Source organism: Thalia democratica, chromosome 5 (genome assembly GCF_965202585.1).
Source record: "Thalia democratica chromosome 5, ktThaDemo2.hap1.1, whole genome shotgun sequence".
Lineage (NCBI taxonomy): Eukaryota > Metazoa > Chordata > Thaliacea > Salpida > Salpidae > Thalia > Thalia democratica.
Window position 1 is genome coordinate 69,656,060 of NC_139169.1, and position 21,076 is coordinate 69,677,135.

The window sequence follows — 21,076 nt, forward strand, 5'->3', positions numbered from 1 at the left end:
GTATTTTTTGAATTACTACAAGCTTCAATGCTAAAAAAGCAAACTACCTATTTACCTGTCATACTTATATATTAAATGTAAAATATTTGTAAATAATACAATAAGTCAAGTTTAATGTATCTAAACTAAAAACAGTATAGAAGGTTTGTAAGTGACTATATATTTTAATGATTAGTAGTCAGTTTTCTAGGTTTTAAAAGCATATTTTTTGTCGTACAATTTGCTAAAACAAAAAAAGAATATTTTTTTTTTTTAATTAATTAAATAGTTTTTTAACATAAAGTTTAAAAAGTTTTAATACAAATAACAGTCTATAAGTGTATGTTTTTAGCAACATAATTTTTTATTACGATAAAGAAACAAAAAAGAAAAGTTAGCTCTAATGAAATTCAAACAGTCAACAAGAGTAATAGTCCTATTTTGAAAAAAAATAAAATATTTTATTTCCTATTCCTATTTTGATTTGTACCAAAACTTTAACTTAAAAGCAAGACGTAACGTGATAAGGCTTTAAATTCTTACTAACAATTTTTGTATGCAAATGTTTCATCAAATCGCAACGCTTCATAGCTAATAAAATGCTAACAGCTCTAAAGGGTTAAATTATTACAAACACTGACTCTGTAGAGTTACTTTTTATTCTATAAGCAGCGAAACACCGTCATTCAATAAAAATTTTTCAGTCCAAAAACTGTCGTTCTTACTGAAAAGTTTTACTTATTTACTGAATATGAGAAAAAAAAAATTGGTATGAAAATTGGGTCTTTTAAAGCTCAAACAGATAAACAAAAATATAAAACTCTAATTATAAACTTACCTAAAAATATCAATTATATTTTGAATACGTTTAAATCAAATGCTCTGGCTTTTAAAAACTCAAAAACAAAGTTTGTGTGTAAGAAGTTACGGTAAAAATTCTTTCAACTTTCATCCGGTTTACGCTTGCAAGTATTTTCCAAATGTCTCTTCACGTGTCGCTTTCTCATGAAAGGCGTGCTGCAATGAGGGCATTTGAAAGGTCTCGCTCCCGCGTGCAGTTTCCTGTAGTGCTCCTCCAAGTGCGATACTCGGTCGAAACAACTGAAAATTGGTACTAGTTGGTAAAATCGTAGTCATGTAATTTTGGTACATATTTAAACAACGTAAATTAAGTTTTAAAATTGAAAATACTTATATAAACGAAACAGTTTGTTAATACAAAATGTCTCGAATCGAAACAACTGAAAGTTTGTACTGGTTGAATCAATGAAAATTGTTTTATTAAACGGCAACGAAGAATTATTTATCTCTTGGCCATGAGTTTTATTTATAAACTTTTAATCTAGTAACCAGTTGCTTTTACCATTTAGTACAATTAAATTGGTAAGTTTGTAAATTTTGAGCTATACTAAAAGTTGGGAAGTTAATTGCATAGTTTATGACAAAACAAGATTTAAAGACTAAATTGTTAAAAATATGTTATTTTTTACAGATTTAAAGCAATAAGTTAAAACAATTTTCTGTCTAGGTTTTTTGAAATAAAAACAATAAGTATGAACATAACTGAAAAAACAAATTAGTTTTGATTAAAAATTAAAATTTCTTACAATGAGTCCGAATATTCTTTTAAATCCCTTACAAGAGCGTTTTTTAAACCATGCAAAGCACATTTCTTGAAAATTGCATTTTAGCTTAAAAAAATTAAGAAAAGATACATATCAGTTAGCTTTTATAAAACTGACCTTTTATTTTATATAGGAGCTTATGTTATATTTTGTTAAAATTTTAAAAATTTAACAAATTACTAAAAGAAAGTTAAGAAGTATACATTAATTTGAAACGATGAGAAATAAATAACATGGGATTTACTAACCTCCCGCAAATATCGCAGTGGTAATCCTGACGTTTTTTCTTGACGGGTGACTTTCTGTTGTCGTCTGAAAAAAAAAAAGAATGTTTATTGATGTCATAATTATAATATGACGTCATAGAGTCAATTGAAACTGTTAGAATTCGCAAATCCTTAAAAGCAACAGCTCAGCAGCCGGACTAAATAAAAACAGTTGTACATACTCAAGCAGATATACTTTTTAAAGGTAATGTTGAAAAGATTTAAGAAATATATTATAACGAAACAACGAAAAAATCTCACGATAGCTTATCACAACCAAAGACCAGCATATTTATAAATTGAATAAAAAAAAAGTTAAGTTTGTTTTGCGTATTACTAAACAAACAGGTTTTAGTTACTTCTCCTGCAATGTATAAATTCGGCTGGCTCAGGGTAATAAAAGTAATAAATTTAAATTGCTTTTTTCGAGAAAAAAAACTAATAATGCCCTTTACATCAGGCACTTTAACTTTCTATTACACTTTTCAAAGCAAACAGTGAAAAAAGTATTTCGTTATAGTCTGCTTACTTACTTATTTAAACAATTTTATGGTGTCTTCATCAAAGTATTAAATTGTAAGTTTTAGTAGTTTAACAAAATTTAAAGAGCTTTGAAACGTCCTAAAAAGTTAAGCCTTTGGTTTAACTGTTTAGTAACAGCTTTTAACAAATAAATGAAATTAAGGTGGTGTCTTCTAAATCGTTTTAAATGTTTTTTATAAAAACTTATACAATAAAACACTTTATTTGAATTATATAAAAAGTATAGTTAGATGCATCACATAAAAATTACAAATAAAAGCTTCTACAACATTTTCAATTATAGTCAATTTTACTTATTATTTCTAGTAGAAGTGTGTATTAAGAATCAAGTAAGATCAAACAAGTAAAAACTGTTACTTAAAAAAACTCTGTGGTGTAACTAATTTTCAAAGTATGAAAAACTTACTCTCAGATTTTTCTTTCAGCTTTTTCATGTCCCTCATAGTGAGAAATTTGGTGACAGTTTTGTCTTCGTGGAGCGGATCCGGGTGTTTGCTGCTGACAGGCGTGCATATTCCCAGTTCTGTATAATGTTTATTTTGAAGATACTTTGTTAATTGTTGATAAAAAGTTTAAACTGTTAGCACAATTACTATCTAAATATCAACTTTCGTTATTAAGATGTTTGGAAATTTCGATGATTTAATTTAATTTACAATACACATTCGTAAATTCTTTGTAAAAATGTAATTTTGAAAAGTTATATTTGTTGAAGTGCAAAAATAAAAAAAGTATCTTAATAACCAAAGTTTCAAACACTTAAAATTAATAGTGATAAAAACGATTTTAATTTTTATATAGAAATCGTGAGTCTTATATATACTATGTTTGACATGAAACTGACTGACTGCAAGTTACATAGTTTTAAATACTTATTAAACTTACTTTCAATTTTATTAAAATTAAATAATATCATATGTTTTTATTAATAGAAAATAAATAAAGAGATCTCAACTACTAGAGAAGAAATAATTGGTTTTTAAATTTTTTATTTAAGCACTGACGAGGTCTTTAACCGAAACTTAGTTTGCATAATAAAGTCTTGAAAGAATAAACATTTTAGATTAAACAATGTTAAAATAAAATCTAAGAACTAAAGAATTAAGCAGATAACTTAAACAATATAAAAAAAATATTTATATTTAATAATCATACCTAAAGCTATTATCTAAATCAAGCTAAATTAATTTTACAAACTACCCGAAATTCAGTTAAATCATTCAAAAAACTCTAAACTAGTTTATAGGAGTCAAGTCTTAATAATAAGTAAACAAAATAATTTCTAAAATTTATCAAGAAGCTTAAAACTTAGTAAGTATTTAACTTTATCCACCAGGTACATCTATCATTCTTAATTCAAATTATTACTTTTTGATTTTAATAGAAACACATCACTGAAAAAAACTACTACTTTTTTTTTCATGAAAACATACACAACAATATCATTCCTTTGTAGATAACTTTAAAAATAATTAGTTTATAAACCAGTTGTTCGGATCCAAAGCTAATAAACAGTTGTAAGTCTATTGTTATGTGAAAATAATTTAATAAAAACAAAAAAAAAATCAATAAGTATGTATGTTAAAACTTGAAAAGTTTAATAAAAATATCAAAACTGCTCTAATCATTATCAAAGACACTGTTCTTTTCTGTATTTTAAATATAAATAATTACAGCTCAAGAAAAGATAAACAGTTACTTTTCTTAGAGGACTGGACAACAGCTGGAGGGATTGTTTCTTTCACCTTTGTTTTCACTGGTGCCGGCGAAGTAGAACTTGCAATGTTCCGTTTGATTGCTAAATTATTAAAGTTTAGATATGTAATTGTAAACAAAGAAAAAAAAAACTTTATACTATTTTATTTTAATACTAGTACGCTGCTACTAATAGCAAAACAATTTTGGCAAAACAAATACAAACTGGCTGTTATTACCTTGCTCATTTATTTTATGGCGCTGTTACGTTTTTCTAGTTCGTATGTAACTTCTATCAAGATATGTACAAAAGTTAATTTAATACTAAATATCGTTCCTCTAAAGTAAGTGATGGCAACGTTTTTACTCGGCGGGCCAGATGTGAAAATTATAGTCATTGGCGAGCCGGAAAGTTTCAATTTCATCTAGTTAAGGAAAATAATTAAATGTCTATTTAATTTCAAAAAACACTAACTTTATTTGGCTATTTAATATATCTAGCGCAAGTTTCAAATTTCCCGTAGGTTGTATTAATTTTTTATTATTATTCTTTGTTTCAAGTCTTAGAGTATCTAGTGTGAGTCTCAAAATAATTTTATTTAGTCAGATTTACATGCTCGCAAGCTGCTGCTTTATTTTAGCCGTTAATTTTCACTAAACTGGCAGTACGCTACCCACCCCTACTCTAAAGCCATTATACCTTGAAATTAAGTTTTTATACGTATTTTACAAAATACATTATAGAATTAAGTTATTTCAAACTAACTTATTGGTTTGAAAGTTGTAGACTGAAAAGGCTTCAAAACTTGTTGAAGGGAATTCTTCTTATCATTGTCATTGTTACCTAAATAATGTTATGTTAAACATGATTGTACACTTAATAAACTGTAAATATGAAACATTGTGTTTATAAAAAATTAAAAAACAAATAACTTACTTATTGGTTTGAAAGTTGTAGTCTGAAATGGCTTTATTATTTGAGGCTGGAATGGTTTGATAAACTTTTTTGAGTTTTTCTTATCATCAATGATATTCGAATTAACTGAAATAGTTTTGTTTGAATATTTAAAACATTTATCAAGATTAAAAATACTAATATCTTATTTAATTGAACTTTAACTAAATACAGTAACTTGCCAACTAGGTACGCACTTTGAACTTTTGTGCTGTGTTCAAAGTGCGTACCCAACCCGGCAGTGCGTACCTAAGAAATTTTGGTAATTATTTAGCTATATTAAGCCTAATACAAACAAGTTAAAGGGGCCACTTAAATTTATAAATGAAAGCAAAATCCCTAAAAAAAACTTTTTCATCATAAAAACAAAACATATTCATTGAAAGATTATTAGAAGTATTTAGTACTTATTCAGTTTATGTATTTATATATAAATATTTATGTTTGTAGTTTATATTCAACCCAATGTTTTTTTATAGCATATCATATATTTTCTTGTACCTTTAAAACTTACGTAGACAACATTATTATGTAATTAGTAATTTTATATTATGTATAAACTACATACTTATGATTAGTTATAAATAAGTTTTAATGGATACATTGATCATGCTTTTATTAAATTGTGTTAATCTGAAAAGCTACTTTATAGTTCTAATTAAGAAAAAGGCAACAAAAATGTTTGCTAAACCAAAACGACAGGCTACACTAACAGAGAAGTTTTTAAAAGCATTTAGTTTCAAGTAAATATTAATTGCAGATCAATTGTTATCTTCATTTTTATTAAAATCGTTTTTTATACGATTTTTAAATTTATGATATAGCCATTGGGTGTGTAAATGTTAATTTCACTGTTCTTTATTTTCTTTAAATAAATATACTGTAATGTGTTTGTTTTAAATATTGGATTTTATATAAAAATTTTAAGCTCATAAGTAATATTCTTGTTTTTTAGTCTAAACTTGTTTAAACTTTATGAAGTAGTATTATTATATTGTTTATTGTGCAATATTGGAATCAGGTATCAAAGCTTGAGCCACTTAAACAGGACATAAAAGATGAAAACCAAAAAATATATATATATTTAAAAACTTAAGATAAAAAAACAACATAAACAAAAAAAATAACTAAGTAAATTTTATAAAAAACTTATTATAAGTTTTAGCTTATTTGTTTAATATAAAAGGCGATAACTTAGTAAATACAAAAAAGAAATAGTAAATGCACATTTATAAGAAAGTACAACCAATTAGATGATAATTTTTAAGCATTGTTTATATGACATAACCCATTTATACAAAATTTATCAAAGTAAGTTAACAGTCTGTTGAGGGGGAGGCGTAGAGAAATAAAAATAACTTATGATATAAAAAAACCGAATGGTACACATTATTTTACAATATAGTGCTTTTGTATTACTAGTTTAAGGTTTTTTATTTTATTTTAAACCAAATAGAAATTGCAAGTGCGTACCTAGTTGTCAAGTTACTGTATACATCTATGAAGATTTATTTATATAAGTAAGCTCATTGAGCAAAACATTCATAAAACTCAATTACATAAAACGCAAAGTAACAAGCTTAAAAACATAAATATTAATATTTATACTACTTTGCTGAAGTTGGTAACTTAAGTTTTTTAATTAACAACTAAAACCATAAAATTATTCAAATGAAATAAATAACTTTATTAAACTAACTTAGTTCTTGAAATTCTTTAGGTTGGAAAACTTTTATTAGTTGAGGTTGATGTTGATTATCGTACTTTTCTGGATTCTTCTTACCAAGAACATTATTCAAGTTAACTGAAACAATTAAATACAAGTTAAATGAACACATTATATACTGAAAACTGTTTAAAAAATAAATACAACCAAATTTAACTAACTTATATTAGGTTGACTTTTTGAAACATGAAATTGTATTTGTTTATCAATTTGGTCTGCATTTTTAGTCCCTGGAACATTGTTCAAGCTAGCTGTTTAAATATTTTTGGTTAGAATTAAAGTATTTATTTTCTCTTTAGATAATTACTTTGAACTTTTACAGGAGAAACAAAAATATTTGCAAGCTGCTTAAAAACTCTAAACATAATATTATACAGTCATTGACATTTACAAAAATTTACTAAAAATAAAACTTACATTTTGGAATGGAATTTGAAGATTGAAAAGGTTTAATTATTTGAGGTTTGAAGGGTCTAACAACATTTTCTGTATTTTTTTTATCAACAACATTCTTCGAGTTAACTGAAATAGTAGTTAGGTTTAAAAACTAAACAAAACAGTATAAAGATTTAGAAATATGAAAACATTGTATTTAAAAGAAGTAAAAATAAATAGTGTTTAAACTTACTTATTTTTTGAAATTCTGTTGGTTTAGCTAATTTTGAACCCTGATATGGAACTTGATACACCGGTTTGACTGAATTTTTATATCCAATTATACTCTTCAAGCCAGCTGTATGATTTTTAGAATGAAGTTAAACTAATTCTGCTTTTTGATAGATAACTACTTGTAACTTATAAAGCATACAGGAAAATTTTCGCTTAGTGCTTAAAATCTTAAACCGTTATTTAAAGCTAAAGGGATCAAGAATTTTACTCTATAAAAGTTTAACTAGCTTAAAGTAAAAAGTATAACTATTTTATACTAGTATTTATCACTAGTATTTTACAAAATATAAAGTTTTCAAACAAATTTTTGAGGTATAGCCTGTTTAGTAGAAAGTTTCTGATAGAAACGTATTGACAATAATTTTCAATACGAGTTTAAAGTCAAGTAATATTTTTTTTAATTATTATAAAAAAAACAATAATTTTCAATTGTCAATAGTCTCTGTATTTTAAAATTTCACTTAAAAATTATATACATTATTATATTTCGAGATAAGGACCTCAGTTTTTATGCTACTATATCTAAAATAATTTTACAGCTTGGACATGCTAAAACAAAATATAACAATTTTTTTTGGTGAACATTTTAGATAGAAGTATTGGACTAGCTGTCAAAATTAAAGAAAATTGGTTAAAAATTGTAGGGGAAAGTAGATCTTTAGTAAAATAGTCTGTTTTAGCCTCAAAATTGAAAAAAAAACGTCGATTTATTATATTAGTGTTTTAAATATTACTTCATATCTATCGAGCATTAAAAAATCTGACTGATAAACAAAACTACACAAAACAAAAGTAACTTATAATATAGAGGGCGGACTTCTTATGGTCTTAAAGTAATGGAAAACTATCAAATAAAAAAACTTACTTATTGGTTTGGAGTTCAAACATTGAAGAGGCTTTATAACTTGAGGTTTGTTGTTTACAACTGACTTTTCTGAACTCTTCTTACCAAGAACATCTCTCAAGTTGACTAGAAGAACACGAAATAAAAAAAATTTAACAATTTCAAAGATTCAAAGTTATATTTTAATGAGTTATATACAAACAAATTAAAACTAACTTAATTGTTTAAATCCTGCTGGTTGAATTGCTGTTGAATTTTCAGGTTCATTTCGTCTAACAGTAATCTTTCTATTTTTAGTTCCAATTATGTTTTTCAGGCTAGCTGTTTAAGTATTTTTGATGAGATTGAATCTTTTTTATGAAAAAAAAAACTATTCTATTGAGAGTTTTAAAGTAAAACTAATTTTGAATTGCGCTAAAATTATAAAGAGTAAAATTGAAGCAGTCATCATTCGAAGTAGTTTCTTATTAAATAAAACAAACTAACTTATTGGTTTAAAGCCTGTAGGTTTATCTAGAAGCTTGGGCATCATAAGCTGAGGTCTGAACTTTTTACCAGGTTCAGCTTGATTCTTTTTTGGTAGAACGTTGTTTACGACAACTGAAAAAAAATTTTTTTTTGTAAAAACAACAACAATTTAAATCTTTTAAAAGCAAATTTCAAAAAAAAATATTTTATTTTCCTAGTATTTCAAAACTAAAATAAAATTATTCGTTCAAGAAAAACATACAACTTTAAATAAAGAAAACTAACTCTTTCGTTTTAAGCCTGTAGATGGAGGTATTATAAAATTTTGAGGTAGAATTTGCTTGAAAGGTTCGACTACTTTTTTGCTTTCGATGATCGAATTTGAATAGTCGTCATCTTCTACTAGAAAATATTTTAATTATTTAAATTTAGCACCATGAAAAAAAGTATTTTGTTATATAACACCTCTTGTTACAAGTTTAAATAAAGTTAATTACAAACTAATGTTAAAATAAACATCTCTCTGGTTCAGAAAACTTAAATAAAGAAAACACTTGATTTTGCTTTGTAAAAGTATATTTTTAAATTGAAATGTGTTTTTTATTACAACTAAAATTATCATACTTTTAAATATCAAACAAAGGACTCAGTTACCGGGTGAATCGCAATAAAAAATGTTCTTGATGTTTTTCATTAGTTCCACTGCGCTTAATTTCGATAAATCATCAAGCAGATTTTTTGGAGGTTCTAGTCTGTTGAGTTTTAAAATACTTCAGTAAAAAATAATGAGAACGCAGAACATACATTCACTTACTTTATTTTAATTAAAAGATTAGCACTACAGACAATTTTTTATTTATATAACTATTGTAAATAATAGTCATTATATTGATTGTTGTAAATTAAAATCATTGAACCAAATGACAACTATACTTACATGGGAGCATCATTCGATTTTTCAGATTTAATCTCATGATTTGATAAACTTGATGAAGATTCAGTATTACCTATAAATAAACTTATCTATAAATTTATAACAATAAAATTTAATCATTAAGACCTTAAAATTTATAATACCATGTTTAATATAATAAAAATTGACAGCACAATTTTTTTATACAAACCAAGCAACATGCGTGCATGAAGTTGTCAAATTTAAACTTAAATATTGCTAAAGTTAAACTTATCTATTTTAAAAATTAATCCAACAAGTAATAAATTAGTATTCACTTAAAATAACTTTTAATCACCATTTTACCCAAACTTGTTGAGTACTGATGACATTAGTTTAAAATTGAACCTGTCGTAAAGTTTTTGGTGCGTAAGCCAACAAATTATATGCATGTTACAATTTTTGTAATGTAAAAATGTTACAAAAATTCAACAAATTATCTCTAGTAAACTTTATACTCAACTTTTAGTTCTGTCTTATTTCATCTAAACTAGTATTATCTCTTTTCAGAAAGATCTACAAAATTTCGTAAAACGATACAAATAATACCACATACTTTTATGCGTAGCAGTTGCTCCAAAGTCGTCAGTTGAGTTTTCATCACCTGTCATTGCTATTTCGTCATCTTCTGAGCTAAAAACATTTTACACTTAAAAAAAAGTTCAGAAAAAATAAAACTAAAATACAGTTGTTTTCTCATTCCACAGAAAGGGAAAACATTTTAAAGCAAATCATAGCAAATGTTGAACATATTTAAGAAAATTTTTGTATTAAAACTAGTGGATGAGTTTTAAATAGAAGTGGAGTGTTAATTACACAATTCATAACCATGTAACAATTAGTAAAATAAAGCTAATATGATTTTATTTAGGCAGTTACAAAAAGTTTTACATTTATAAAATAAACAAGATTAAGTAAAAATACTTGCTTATTCACCTTTTAATCTCTACTGACCATCGAAAAAAAAACAACATAAAACTTTTTAAAAGTTTTAAAATCAAACTAACTCCAAAGCATCAGAATTCTGGGTGGCACTATTGTTTGTGAAGCTTTCCATGGTTTGTTTGGCTATTTTCAACGAATTGACACCGGTTTTATCAGTTGCCTTGTTGCTGATGTTTGGCAGTGAAGTTGGCTTTTTGACATCTGATGCATAAAAGTGCACATTTATTAGTTTTACAAACAATTGAAGGTAACAAAGCAAATACTAACTTGTACTACTAGCAAAAGTAGGATTTGTTGAAGGAGTTTTTATTGATTTCTCCAAGGATGCTTCTTGATTTTCCAAATCTTTTTTGCTTCTTTTTTTGCTAAATTAAAAGTTTATATTAAAACTTTTACAAATTTTTACTTTTACTTTATAATCAATTTATTTTTCATGTTATTTTGTTTTAACTAAAAAATAACCAAAAATAAATAATAATCGGCGTGCTATAGACTTAAATTGGCTACACATGTTGTGCATTAAAAACTAATTGTGTACAAATTACAAAACACAGAAAACAAAGACAAGACGGTGATGCAAAAACACAACAAGTAAAATAACTAAAAAATTGAAACTAAAACATATCTTGATTGTAAATGTTCATATTAACAACAAAAATATCTTTTTGAGTGTTTTAGTGCACAAAACTGCGAGAGTTTGTAAATAGTTTTGAGCAAATATAGCATTTATTAATTTAACACAAGCTGTCCAGTTCTTTGAAATAAGGCTGACGTATTCCTATACGTGAAGTGCTTAAAAGCTAAGCGATATAAAACTTTAAAATATGTATAAAACAAATATTTAGCATAAGAAGGTAACAAAGTTATAAGGGCATAGGGAGGTTTAACTTATGAGATATAACAAGTTTTCAAAAAAATCCAATACAATTGTATAGAATCAAAAACTTTCAAGAACATTGTTCTTTGAATTTTGAAAAAATTAACTAAATTTCTATCTTCTTCATTATTTTTTAAGCTGTAGACCTGAAATTTTTAGAAAATGTTTCTTACAGTATAAAAAAATACCTTTTGTAATAATTAAAAAAAATCTCAACCTTATAAGAAAAAAAGTTTTTATACTCAAATTTGTAAAAGGATTGTTTAGTAAATATTAAACTGAAAAAGATTGAGAAAGATTAGTAAATAACTGTAGAAAATAGATTTTTAATGAAATAGTCATTTTTTGTCTTTATTATACTAAATATACAAGTATACTAAATAAAAAGGCAAGTGTAACTGCTATTTCATTTAAACATACATAGATTATAACTAATCTACATAATAATTTTCAAGTTTATAAAAGTTTTGTTTTTAATTTTAAGAAAAAAATTATTTTGTCTGAAGTATATTAAATTCATATCTTGTGTTATAATAGAAGAATGACAACATACAAAATGTGTATTGTTTAGTGTACTAAACTTTTTGTTTAAAAATATGAAGAGTTTCAAGTTCACTTCATATTTTTCTGTAAAACATTTTGTAAAACATTAAAGACACTTTTGAACGAGTAGACAATTTTGCAAAGAGACATTTTTGCATGGGTTGAAATTTTAATTATTATTTTTTAAATTTTGTAATAAATATTAATTTTCAAAAGTTTTTTTTTACTTTCGTTGTTACTCCTTATGTTGGTAACTTATTATTTATTGATTTTTTTACTATCATTATTAACACTTACCCTCGGTCGGAAGAAGCTTTTTTTTTATTTAACTTAATTCTTTTTATATACCCTTTTTTTATTTTTTTAATATAATTTGTATCAGTTACTATTTTTACTTTCACTATTACCCCTAACCCTTACCCTTGGTTAGTAAGTTTTTTTTAATTTTGTTATTTTTATTAATTTATCTTATAGTTTTTTTTCTGTGTTTTTGTAAATGTTTTCTGTTTTCTTTTTACTCTCGTGCAAAAATGACTCTCTGTGAAAAAATGACTCTCTGTGAAAAAATTTCCCTCTGTTCAAAATTGACCCCTGGTACAAAATAAGTCTTTGTGCAATTTTGTCTTGTTACTTTTGTTACAAGTACAACGTAATGTTTTCATTTCTTTCCTAATAACTTCCATTGACTTACAATATCAACAAAAAGTTAATTTTATAACATTATAGTTTCCATAACCACAAAGTTAGTAAAAACTACAAGTATTTTAATTTTATCTATTTTTCAAAAATTAACAAAAAGTCAAACTTAAAAAATTCTAGGTTTTTACAGATTTTTTTCAAAATTTCTCAAAATCCATATTTTTACAGGTTTCCAGGTAAAATGGCAACCCTGTGTACATTAGGGTACTTATAAAATCAGCAATCATTGAACTTTCAACTAGAAATTTTTATCACCTTGTCAAATATCGCAAAAATTCTATGTGCAAATTTAAAGGTAAATTCAAAAATTTTTAAGAGATTATTTTAGATTTTCTAAAATCACCCCAATGAAAACTATAGGATCCAAAAAACAACCTAAGAATTTTTGATGAATATTTTTTTTTAAATGTCGCCGATCATTACAAAAACACATTGTGCACAATTAAAATGATTTAAATATTGTTTTATGGTGGCATTTTTTGCTTTAAAAAGTATGAAAATTCAAGAAAACTTACAAAAATGGATAAAAATTAAATAAAATCGAAAATTTTATTTAAAAAACTTTCTTGAAATTGTCTTAAATTGTACACCATGGTTTTTGGCAAACATTTTTTATTGGCCACATGTAAAAAAAATTCAGCTAAAAATTCTAAAGTTAAATTTTTTGGCTCCCTCACAGTTTGCATTGGGCTGGTATACAAAAAATTTATAATAGCCTCTGTAAAAGCTTTTTTAAATCAGTTTAAAATTCGCACATAAGGTTTTTGCGAAATTTTCCAAGGTGAAAAAAATTTTCAGCTAAAAATTCAAAGGTCACCGTTTTTATAAGCACCCTAATGTACATATATCAAGTAGAAAACTAAAATTATGTACAAAATTTAGTCAAGAAAGTTAAAAACTATAATTGGTTAGTAAACATCAATATTATCTATTAAAAGTATAGTTTAAAAATAATATATTATTTATCATTAATATTAATGTTTGATTTACTTTTTTTTTAGTTGATTTTTTCTTAGGTAACAGGTTAACATGGTTTGACTTATTTATATTATTGTAAGTTTATTGTCCATATGATGGACCTAGGCATCAAAACCTAGGCCACTTAAACAGGAAATCACATAACAAAATAAATCAAAAATAAAATAATTTGATTTTTGACATTTAAAATTAGCTTATTTCAAATCTAAAAAGATAATTTAACTTATCATAGAGTTTAAAGTATAAAACAAAAATGGGAAGGGGTAAAAATTGCATGAGGGGACTAAATTGCACAAGGGCACAAAATTACCCCTCGTGCAAATTTGACAGCTACCCAACAAAAATATAACCTTTATCAGTCATAAATGTCGGATAACTTTCAAGTAAGCTAATAAAAAACTAGTCTAAAATTTTAGTATAAAAGGGGTTTTAAAAATTAAATCAAATTATTTTGACCTTTTATAGATTACCAAAGAAATCATACTAAAACAAAAATCATAAACAAAAATATGAATTAAAAAAGAAACTTAAGTTAAACTTTATGTTTTTACTAAAAATTAAATAACACAAAAACTTACTTTTTAGCCTCTATTGCTGACTTTAGACTTATTACAAGTTTCCCTTTGTCCTTGTTTTGTTCAATAAACTGAGAAGGTATAACTTCAACCTTTTTTGAATTTAAAGAGGGCTCAACATTTTGATCAGGTAGACAAAAATCAGCTGCATTTGAATTGACATCTGAAAAAACCAAACAACAGGTGTCCTTCCTTATATGTTATTCATTTATTATTATATATATTTATCCAAAATAATAAGATTTAGAAAATTTTACCGATCAATAACAAATAATTTTTAACAGTTCTTCTAATACAAAATTTTGTTAACTTTGATAACTGATACTTTGTGAAAAACATATTGTAAATGTTTCTCAACAAATTCTTAAATGTAAGTAGAAATTAACCTTGAACATCCTTTCAATTGTACTAGTATGTAACTTGGTTTAAGGTTAATCTAAGCTATCATAAATTTTGCAACAATAAAACCAGATTTTAGTACTGTAATTTCAAATGTTATTTTTAATATACATTATTCATCAAACAACATTTTTTATAAGTTAATTGTAAATAACTGCTAAAAGACAAACATAAAATAAATATAAAATAATAAATATTATGACAATAATGTATATACTGTTTATTTTATAACGTAAATAGTATTTGTACTAAGATTATAGTTAATGGTATATGGGGGTAAATCACTTTTTTCACAATTTGATCTTATTCTATAGAATTTTAACAAAGCTACAAAATGCTTTTTACAGATTTTAAAATTCAAGATAATTTTTGAGATATATCAGGTAATAGCAGGAGGCAACAATGTGTTCCTTATGTAAGGCACAAACTAAAATGGTGAAAAAAAACTATTTCACTAAAAACGTATCTTCTCTTACGTTTTTTGAGATACATGCCTTAAACTTACAGAAAATGTTACTTGCATATTTAGAAAATTCATTTGGAATGGAATTAAAAAATACAATAAATTTAAAAAAATTAAATTAAAAAAAATTAAATATTAATTTTATAAAATATTCAAAAAAAAGGTTTTTATATGTTTTTTTTGTTATAAAATTTATTTATTAAAATATTTTTCAATTTTTCTAATTTCATTCCAACAAAATTTTCTAAATATTGCAAGGAATATTTCCTAAAAGTTTAAGGCATTTATCTCAAAAAACGTAAGAGAATATAGATTTTTAGTGAAGTAGTCTTTTTTTGCTATTTCAGTTTGCGCCTCCCATAAGGAACATATTGTTGCATTCTACTATAACCTGATATGTCTCAAAAGTTATTTTTAGTTTTAAAAATCTGTAAAAAGCATCTTGTAGCTTAATTAAAATTCAATAAAATAGGATTAAACTGTAAAAAAGATGATTACCCCCTACAACCTTAATAAGAGCTATCAATTGTTAAATAGTAAACCTTATATAAAGTTTAGTTTTAGCAATATAAAATAGTAAAACAAGAAAAATGAACTTATGCTTAAAATATTTTATACCAAAACAGAATCTGATCGCTTTAGATTAAAGGTGTAATGGAATCCTTAAAAATATATATTTTAAAACTTAATTTAACTATTAAAAAACAAATTTTTGTGTCAACCGCACTGTCATTATATTATGACGGTTTATTTTATTTTTTCTTTTATGGATATACATTCTGATTAAGAATTTTTTTATGGGTTATTCTATCAATTAAGTATTTAGTAAAATTTACTCTTTAAGTAAACACTAAAATACAAAAAAATAAATAAAAAACGTGAATAAGTCCATAAGAATGTAAATGTTCTATTTGTATTGAAAAAGAGTAAACTTAAAAAAAAATAAAAATCAATATCACAATAAAAAGGATTAAGGAAAATCAAATACTGAGAAAAAAACATGATTTTTATTTTATTTAAACAGTTAAAAGGAACTATTTTTGTCATTTGTTGTTTTTAAATTATAAGATGTAGAAAAAAATATTATCTCATCAGTATAAGTTTAAAAATACTGTAATCTACTTTACCCTTATTTTTCGAGGATAATTACAAAAGTCTTTTTTAGAAAAGTGAGAAAACACAAATTGAAAGTACTTCTAGAATTTTTATGATATATACAAGTAAATAAAAGGTTGTAAAATAATTAAAAAATATTAACTTTGTAGCTGAAATTGGGATTTAAACAAGTTATTAAATAAAAAGTTTATTTGATGAATATTGAAATCTAAATACTTACTTTTAGCACTTGCTAAATTTTTCATTTCACATGAGTCCTTTTCGATGCTTTTCAGGTTAGAAGAACTATAAAAAATACAAAAACTTTTAACATATAGAACAATATAACAAAAAGCAACTTCATGATTTAGACACATTTGTAAAGAGTACTTGAATTGTAGTTTAAACTTTTTAAAATATTTTCATTGACTTTAAGTTGCTTTACCAAAACAAAAACATTTTTAATTAGAATAGTACACGTTTAAGTTGATATTAACAATAAAAGCAATAACTAAATTCTCATTTTTTAATTTTCAAACAAAATTTTTGTAGTTGATGAAACTTTTTAGCATTAGACATATCGATACATAAATTATATTATCATTTAATTTCAAAATGCACTGAGTCAACTTTACTACAAGTGTTGACTTACAAAACTTAATTAAGCGCTTAGAGGGGATAAAACACTTTTTTGAAATTTGATTTTAATTTCTAAAGTTTTTACTTATCTATGCTTTTTACAAATTTTAAAAAAATCAAAATAATATTTGAGATATACCCGGTCAAAGTCAGAGGCAACAATAGGTTTCTTATGGGAGGCGCAAACTAAAACAGCAAAAATAGACTATTTCACTAAAAATCTTCTCCTACGTTTTTAGAGATAAATACCTCAAATTTTTAGGAAGTGTTCCTTGAATTGATATATTTAGAAAATTCTGTCAGAGGATTTTTTTTTAAACTGAAAAATAAAAATTATATTTAAAAAATAAAAAATTAAAACATTTTTTTTTTTTTTTATAAAATTTATATTTATTCTAAACTTTGTTCCAACAGAATTTTCTAAATATTGCAAAGAACATTTCCTGAAAATTTGAAGAAGTTATCTCAAAAAACGTAGGAGAAGATAGGTTTTAGTGATTTCTAGTTATTTGCCGTTTTATTTTGCACCTCCCACAAAGATCCTATTGTTGCCTCCAACTTTGACCAGCTATATCTCAAAAAAAATTTTGACTTTTAAAAATCTGTAAAAAAAATCTTGTAGCTTAGTCAGACTATATCAATTAGGATTAAATTTCAAAAAAAAAGTCTTTTACCTCCACCCTATGCCCTTAATTTTTTCAAATTATAAAAAATATATAACAAGGCTTAAATAACAACTTCACTTAAACAAACAAAATAATTGAATAAATAGATAGTTCTGAAAAAATCAACTGCAATGTTTTATCCTGGAAATAAAGTACAATACACAGCTGATTTTAAAAGAAATAGTTTTTTTAAACTTACCAAGTTTTAGCAGTAGTAGCATCTTTAGGACAGAATATACTATTCTTACAAGTTGAAGAAGAAGGGCTTGAAGATAAAGGAGATGTCATGATTTGAGTAGGTTTCAGTGAGCTTAAGCAAGCTAAAGCTTTTTCGATGTTTACAATTCCACCTTTTCTGCTTGGATCATTCCTTCTATGCTTTATTGTGTCCATGTGTACTTTGAGAGCTTTTCTGCCAGTGTTGGACAAGACACCTGTGAATTTGCACCACTTACAATGAAATTGATTGTAATCTTCTGGAACTTTTTCAATCCAATCTTTTAGAGCATCATCTTGAAACCAGTTATCTCGGAAACGTGAAAAATAAAATTTACCCATACCAGCATCTAGCTTTTGTAATAAAATTCAAACTATTTATAAATACAAAGTCTATAACTTAGAAATATACAAGCAATGATCACTGTTGTTTTATTTAAAACAATTGATTTTGAATACAATATGCAGTAACAGACTATATTTGTTTGCAAAATAACATGTCTCACATTTTAATTTTTGAAAACAAAAAAAGTTTTAATAATTTTAATCATCAACATAGTATTCTAGCAACTTTTTAACAGCTACCCCTACTCTTAGAAGTGAAAAATATAAAATATATCAATTCAAGAAGCTTATAACCAACATACACTTTAATTTTTTAATAACATGGTTACCACTTTTTAAGAGAAAAAAATACTAGCCTGAGTAAAACTAGCCTAAATTTATAAAAAAATAACCGATATAAACTAGTAAAAGTGAAAAACAGAAAATAACAGTTTTAATTAAAATTAGGTATTGAAAAAATCATAACAATAGTACAAGGACAATGTGTAAAAGAAATCAAAATTTTTTCTAGAAAAAAAAAATTTAAGCAATAAAAACTAGCTTTTGATTTTGGAAAAATTTAAAACCAGCCTTTTTTTGCAAGGAAAATCTTGAAAAAGACTAAAAAAATATATAATTGATCAATGATTTTTTAATAATTTTATTCATCTTCTAGTTAACATATAATGTTTTTTAATAACCTTTTTTATTCTTAGTAACAGCAAAAATTACAACTCCCCCACAGCATTTAACTTCATTTCAAAAAAAGAGAGATAGATAAAAAAATAAATTTTCTAAAGAAATTTTAAATTACCATAGCAAATTGTAATAAAAACTTAATGTAATGATCTAGCATGATGTCACACCAATATTAAACTGAAACTGTAGAATATTCAATGTTTTGTTAAACCATAATTTAAGACTAAAATTCAATGTTTTTAGAGTAATATGTAAAGTCTAAAAAGATAGTTTGTTTTAAAAAAGCTATATATATACATACATAAATAGATTTAATTTTAAGTGAGATATATTGTATTTGTATCTAATAATTTTTAAGCTCAAACTAAAGATAGACTTTGAGATATTAATTTTTAAATATTTTATTAAAAAAAAATGTATTTTAGATCTAAATTTTTTAGTTTTATTAGTTTATGATAAATAAGTTTAGTTTTAATTATGTATTTATAAAATTTTAATTCTTGGCCTAAAATTATAGTTAAAAATGACATCTAATATGATATAATTTCTGCTTGATATTGGTGCGACATCACTCTAGGTAATTACCTGAAACCACTGGTTTATAATATGGTTTGTTCTTTTTATAACTGCTTTTGTTTATTTTTGCTTAAAGAATATTAAAAATATAATGACTTTGAGTTCAGAAAATTTTTAACATTTTTCATCTTAAAACTTACTTAAACCTTGTATTATTTACGTAAAATTGGAGGCCTGCTATAACTACACAAAGATTCCTGTCAAGTTACCATAAAACATAAAAATTCATGAGTAGAAAAGATGTTAGGTTAAAAATTAATTCTACAGTAAAATGTTTTGAGAATTACAGAATTAAGAAAATGTGCTTGTAATTTAAAAAAAAACCCCTGTTTAGTTTTACTACAAATATTTATTAAACAAGATAAAAAAGTTGGTACTTGGTTTGGAACACAAAAATATTGTCAAGGCATTTGGCATTTGCCATTCAGTCATCGACTTACATCAAAAATATTGAAAATGAAATGTTATTTTTTATTTAAAGACCAAAAATAGCTGGTTAAAATCTTAAGTATAATTTTCTTTTTCGGTATAGCAGATTTCGGCAAGCTGCGCCCGCAAGAAACTTTTCTAGGTAACAATATGACTTATATTTTAAAATAAAAAATATTATGGTAAAAAACTAAACAAAAGAGTTTTAATTTGATAAAAAATAATTAATAGTCTCTTAATTTAATCTTACTTTGTAGTGTAAACAAGTATTTTTCAATTAGTTACTACAATTTTTTCTTATTCCTGCTGCCAGTAAAAAACCAATAAAGTACGGCTGATGCCTACATTTGTGTACAAATATTGCTTTACTTATTCAAGCTTGAAGTTATTCAATTAAGTTAAACAAAATTTTACACGATTCTGTCCTAAATTGGCATCATAATTAACAGCACTTTGACAAAGTATCTTGACAATTTATTATACGGCCTGCAAAAATGAAATTTAGATAAAATTCTGCGACTAAAAATTTGCTGCCAAATGCGGACTACTATGCTAAGAAAGAAAATAATTTAAAGTACAATATGATTAAAAAATGTAAATAAATTTTAGAATATTTATCTTAGCAAAAAAAAAAACCCTAAAGTTGATGTAACAATTAATTTCATCACTTATTAGTGACAAAATATGATAAAATGAAAAATTAGTATTCATAATCGCAAGCTTGGCAGAAACTAAAAAATTTATCAAAATAGATAGGTACCGCCTTTTTAATAGTTAGACTATAAATAAGTTTACAAAATTAAGTAAATAGTTACAAACCTTATAGCCAAAGTTGCCAATAATTATAAGATATGGCCCAATTAAAAAAAAAAAGTTTAGAATTTATTACAAAATTTTTGAAAATTATCACATGACTGAGTTAAAACGTGTTAATTTAAAGACAATTTGATAGAGACGTTTATACTTGTATCCGCTTGTGTTAATATAAGTTTAAAATTTTTACAGTTTTTTTTTTTTAAATGTTTTATAAACTAAAATATTAAAAATAAAATAAAATCATTTAATTTTTTGAAAACTTTGAATTAGTAGTATAAATTTTTAATGTTTGTATCAACATAAAACCTATTTTGCACTAAAGCTGGTTTAGTCTTACTCTTACCTGGACAGAAATTTATTTAAAAATTGTAACTTACCAAAAACAGTTTGCCTAAAACTAAAAAATGTGTTCTTGA

General features: G+C 24.7%; 1 protein-coding gene across 1 annotated transcript; it reads right to left on the reverse strand.

Moving 5' to 3' along the window:
- Positions 1 to 459: 459 nt before the first annotated feature.
- LOC145836808 (uncharacterized) lies at positions 460 to 18,212 on the reverse strand. Its single transcript, XM_082944580.1, has 22 exons — positions 17,800 to 18,212; positions 16,538 to 16,602; positions 14,343 to 14,502; positions 10,935 to 11,032; positions 10,730 to 10,868; positions 10,279 to 10,355; positions 9,708 to 9,777; positions 9,425 to 9,522; positions 9,056 to 9,172; positions 8,789 to 8,902; positions 8,519 to 8,623; positions 8,324 to 8,428; positions 7,418 to 7,522; positions 7,207 to 7,311; positions 6,951 to 7,040; positions 6,763 to 6,867; positions 5,046 to 5,150; positions 4,875 to 4,952; positions 4,113 to 4,211; positions 2,820 to 2,936; positions 1,853 to 1,916; positions 460 to 1,080 (listed from the first exon to the last, which is right to left on the reverse strand). Exons 1-22 carry the CDS (start codon positions 18,156 to 18,158, stop codon positions 921 to 923), a joined length of 2,535 nt encoding a protein of 844 aa, XP_082800706.1. The 5' UTR covers positions 18,159 to 18,212; the 3' UTR covers positions 460 to 920.
- Between the last annotated feature and the right edge of the window lie 2,864 nt (positions 18,213 to 21,076).

Coding starts and splice junctions, on each gene's coding strand:
- LOC145836808 (XM_082944580.1), bottom strand. CDS start 18,158: ATGGGTAAATTTTATTTTTCACGTTTCCGAGATAACTGGTTTCAAGAT. Junction 11,033..14,342: donor TCAGCAATAGAGGCTAAAAA/GTAAGTTTTTGT, acceptor CTTTTAATTTAG/CAAAAAAAGAAGCAAAAAAG. Junction 5,151..6,762: donor TAAAGAATTTCAAGAACTAA/GTTAGTTTAATA, acceptor AAACTATTTCAG/TTAATTCGAATATCATTGAT.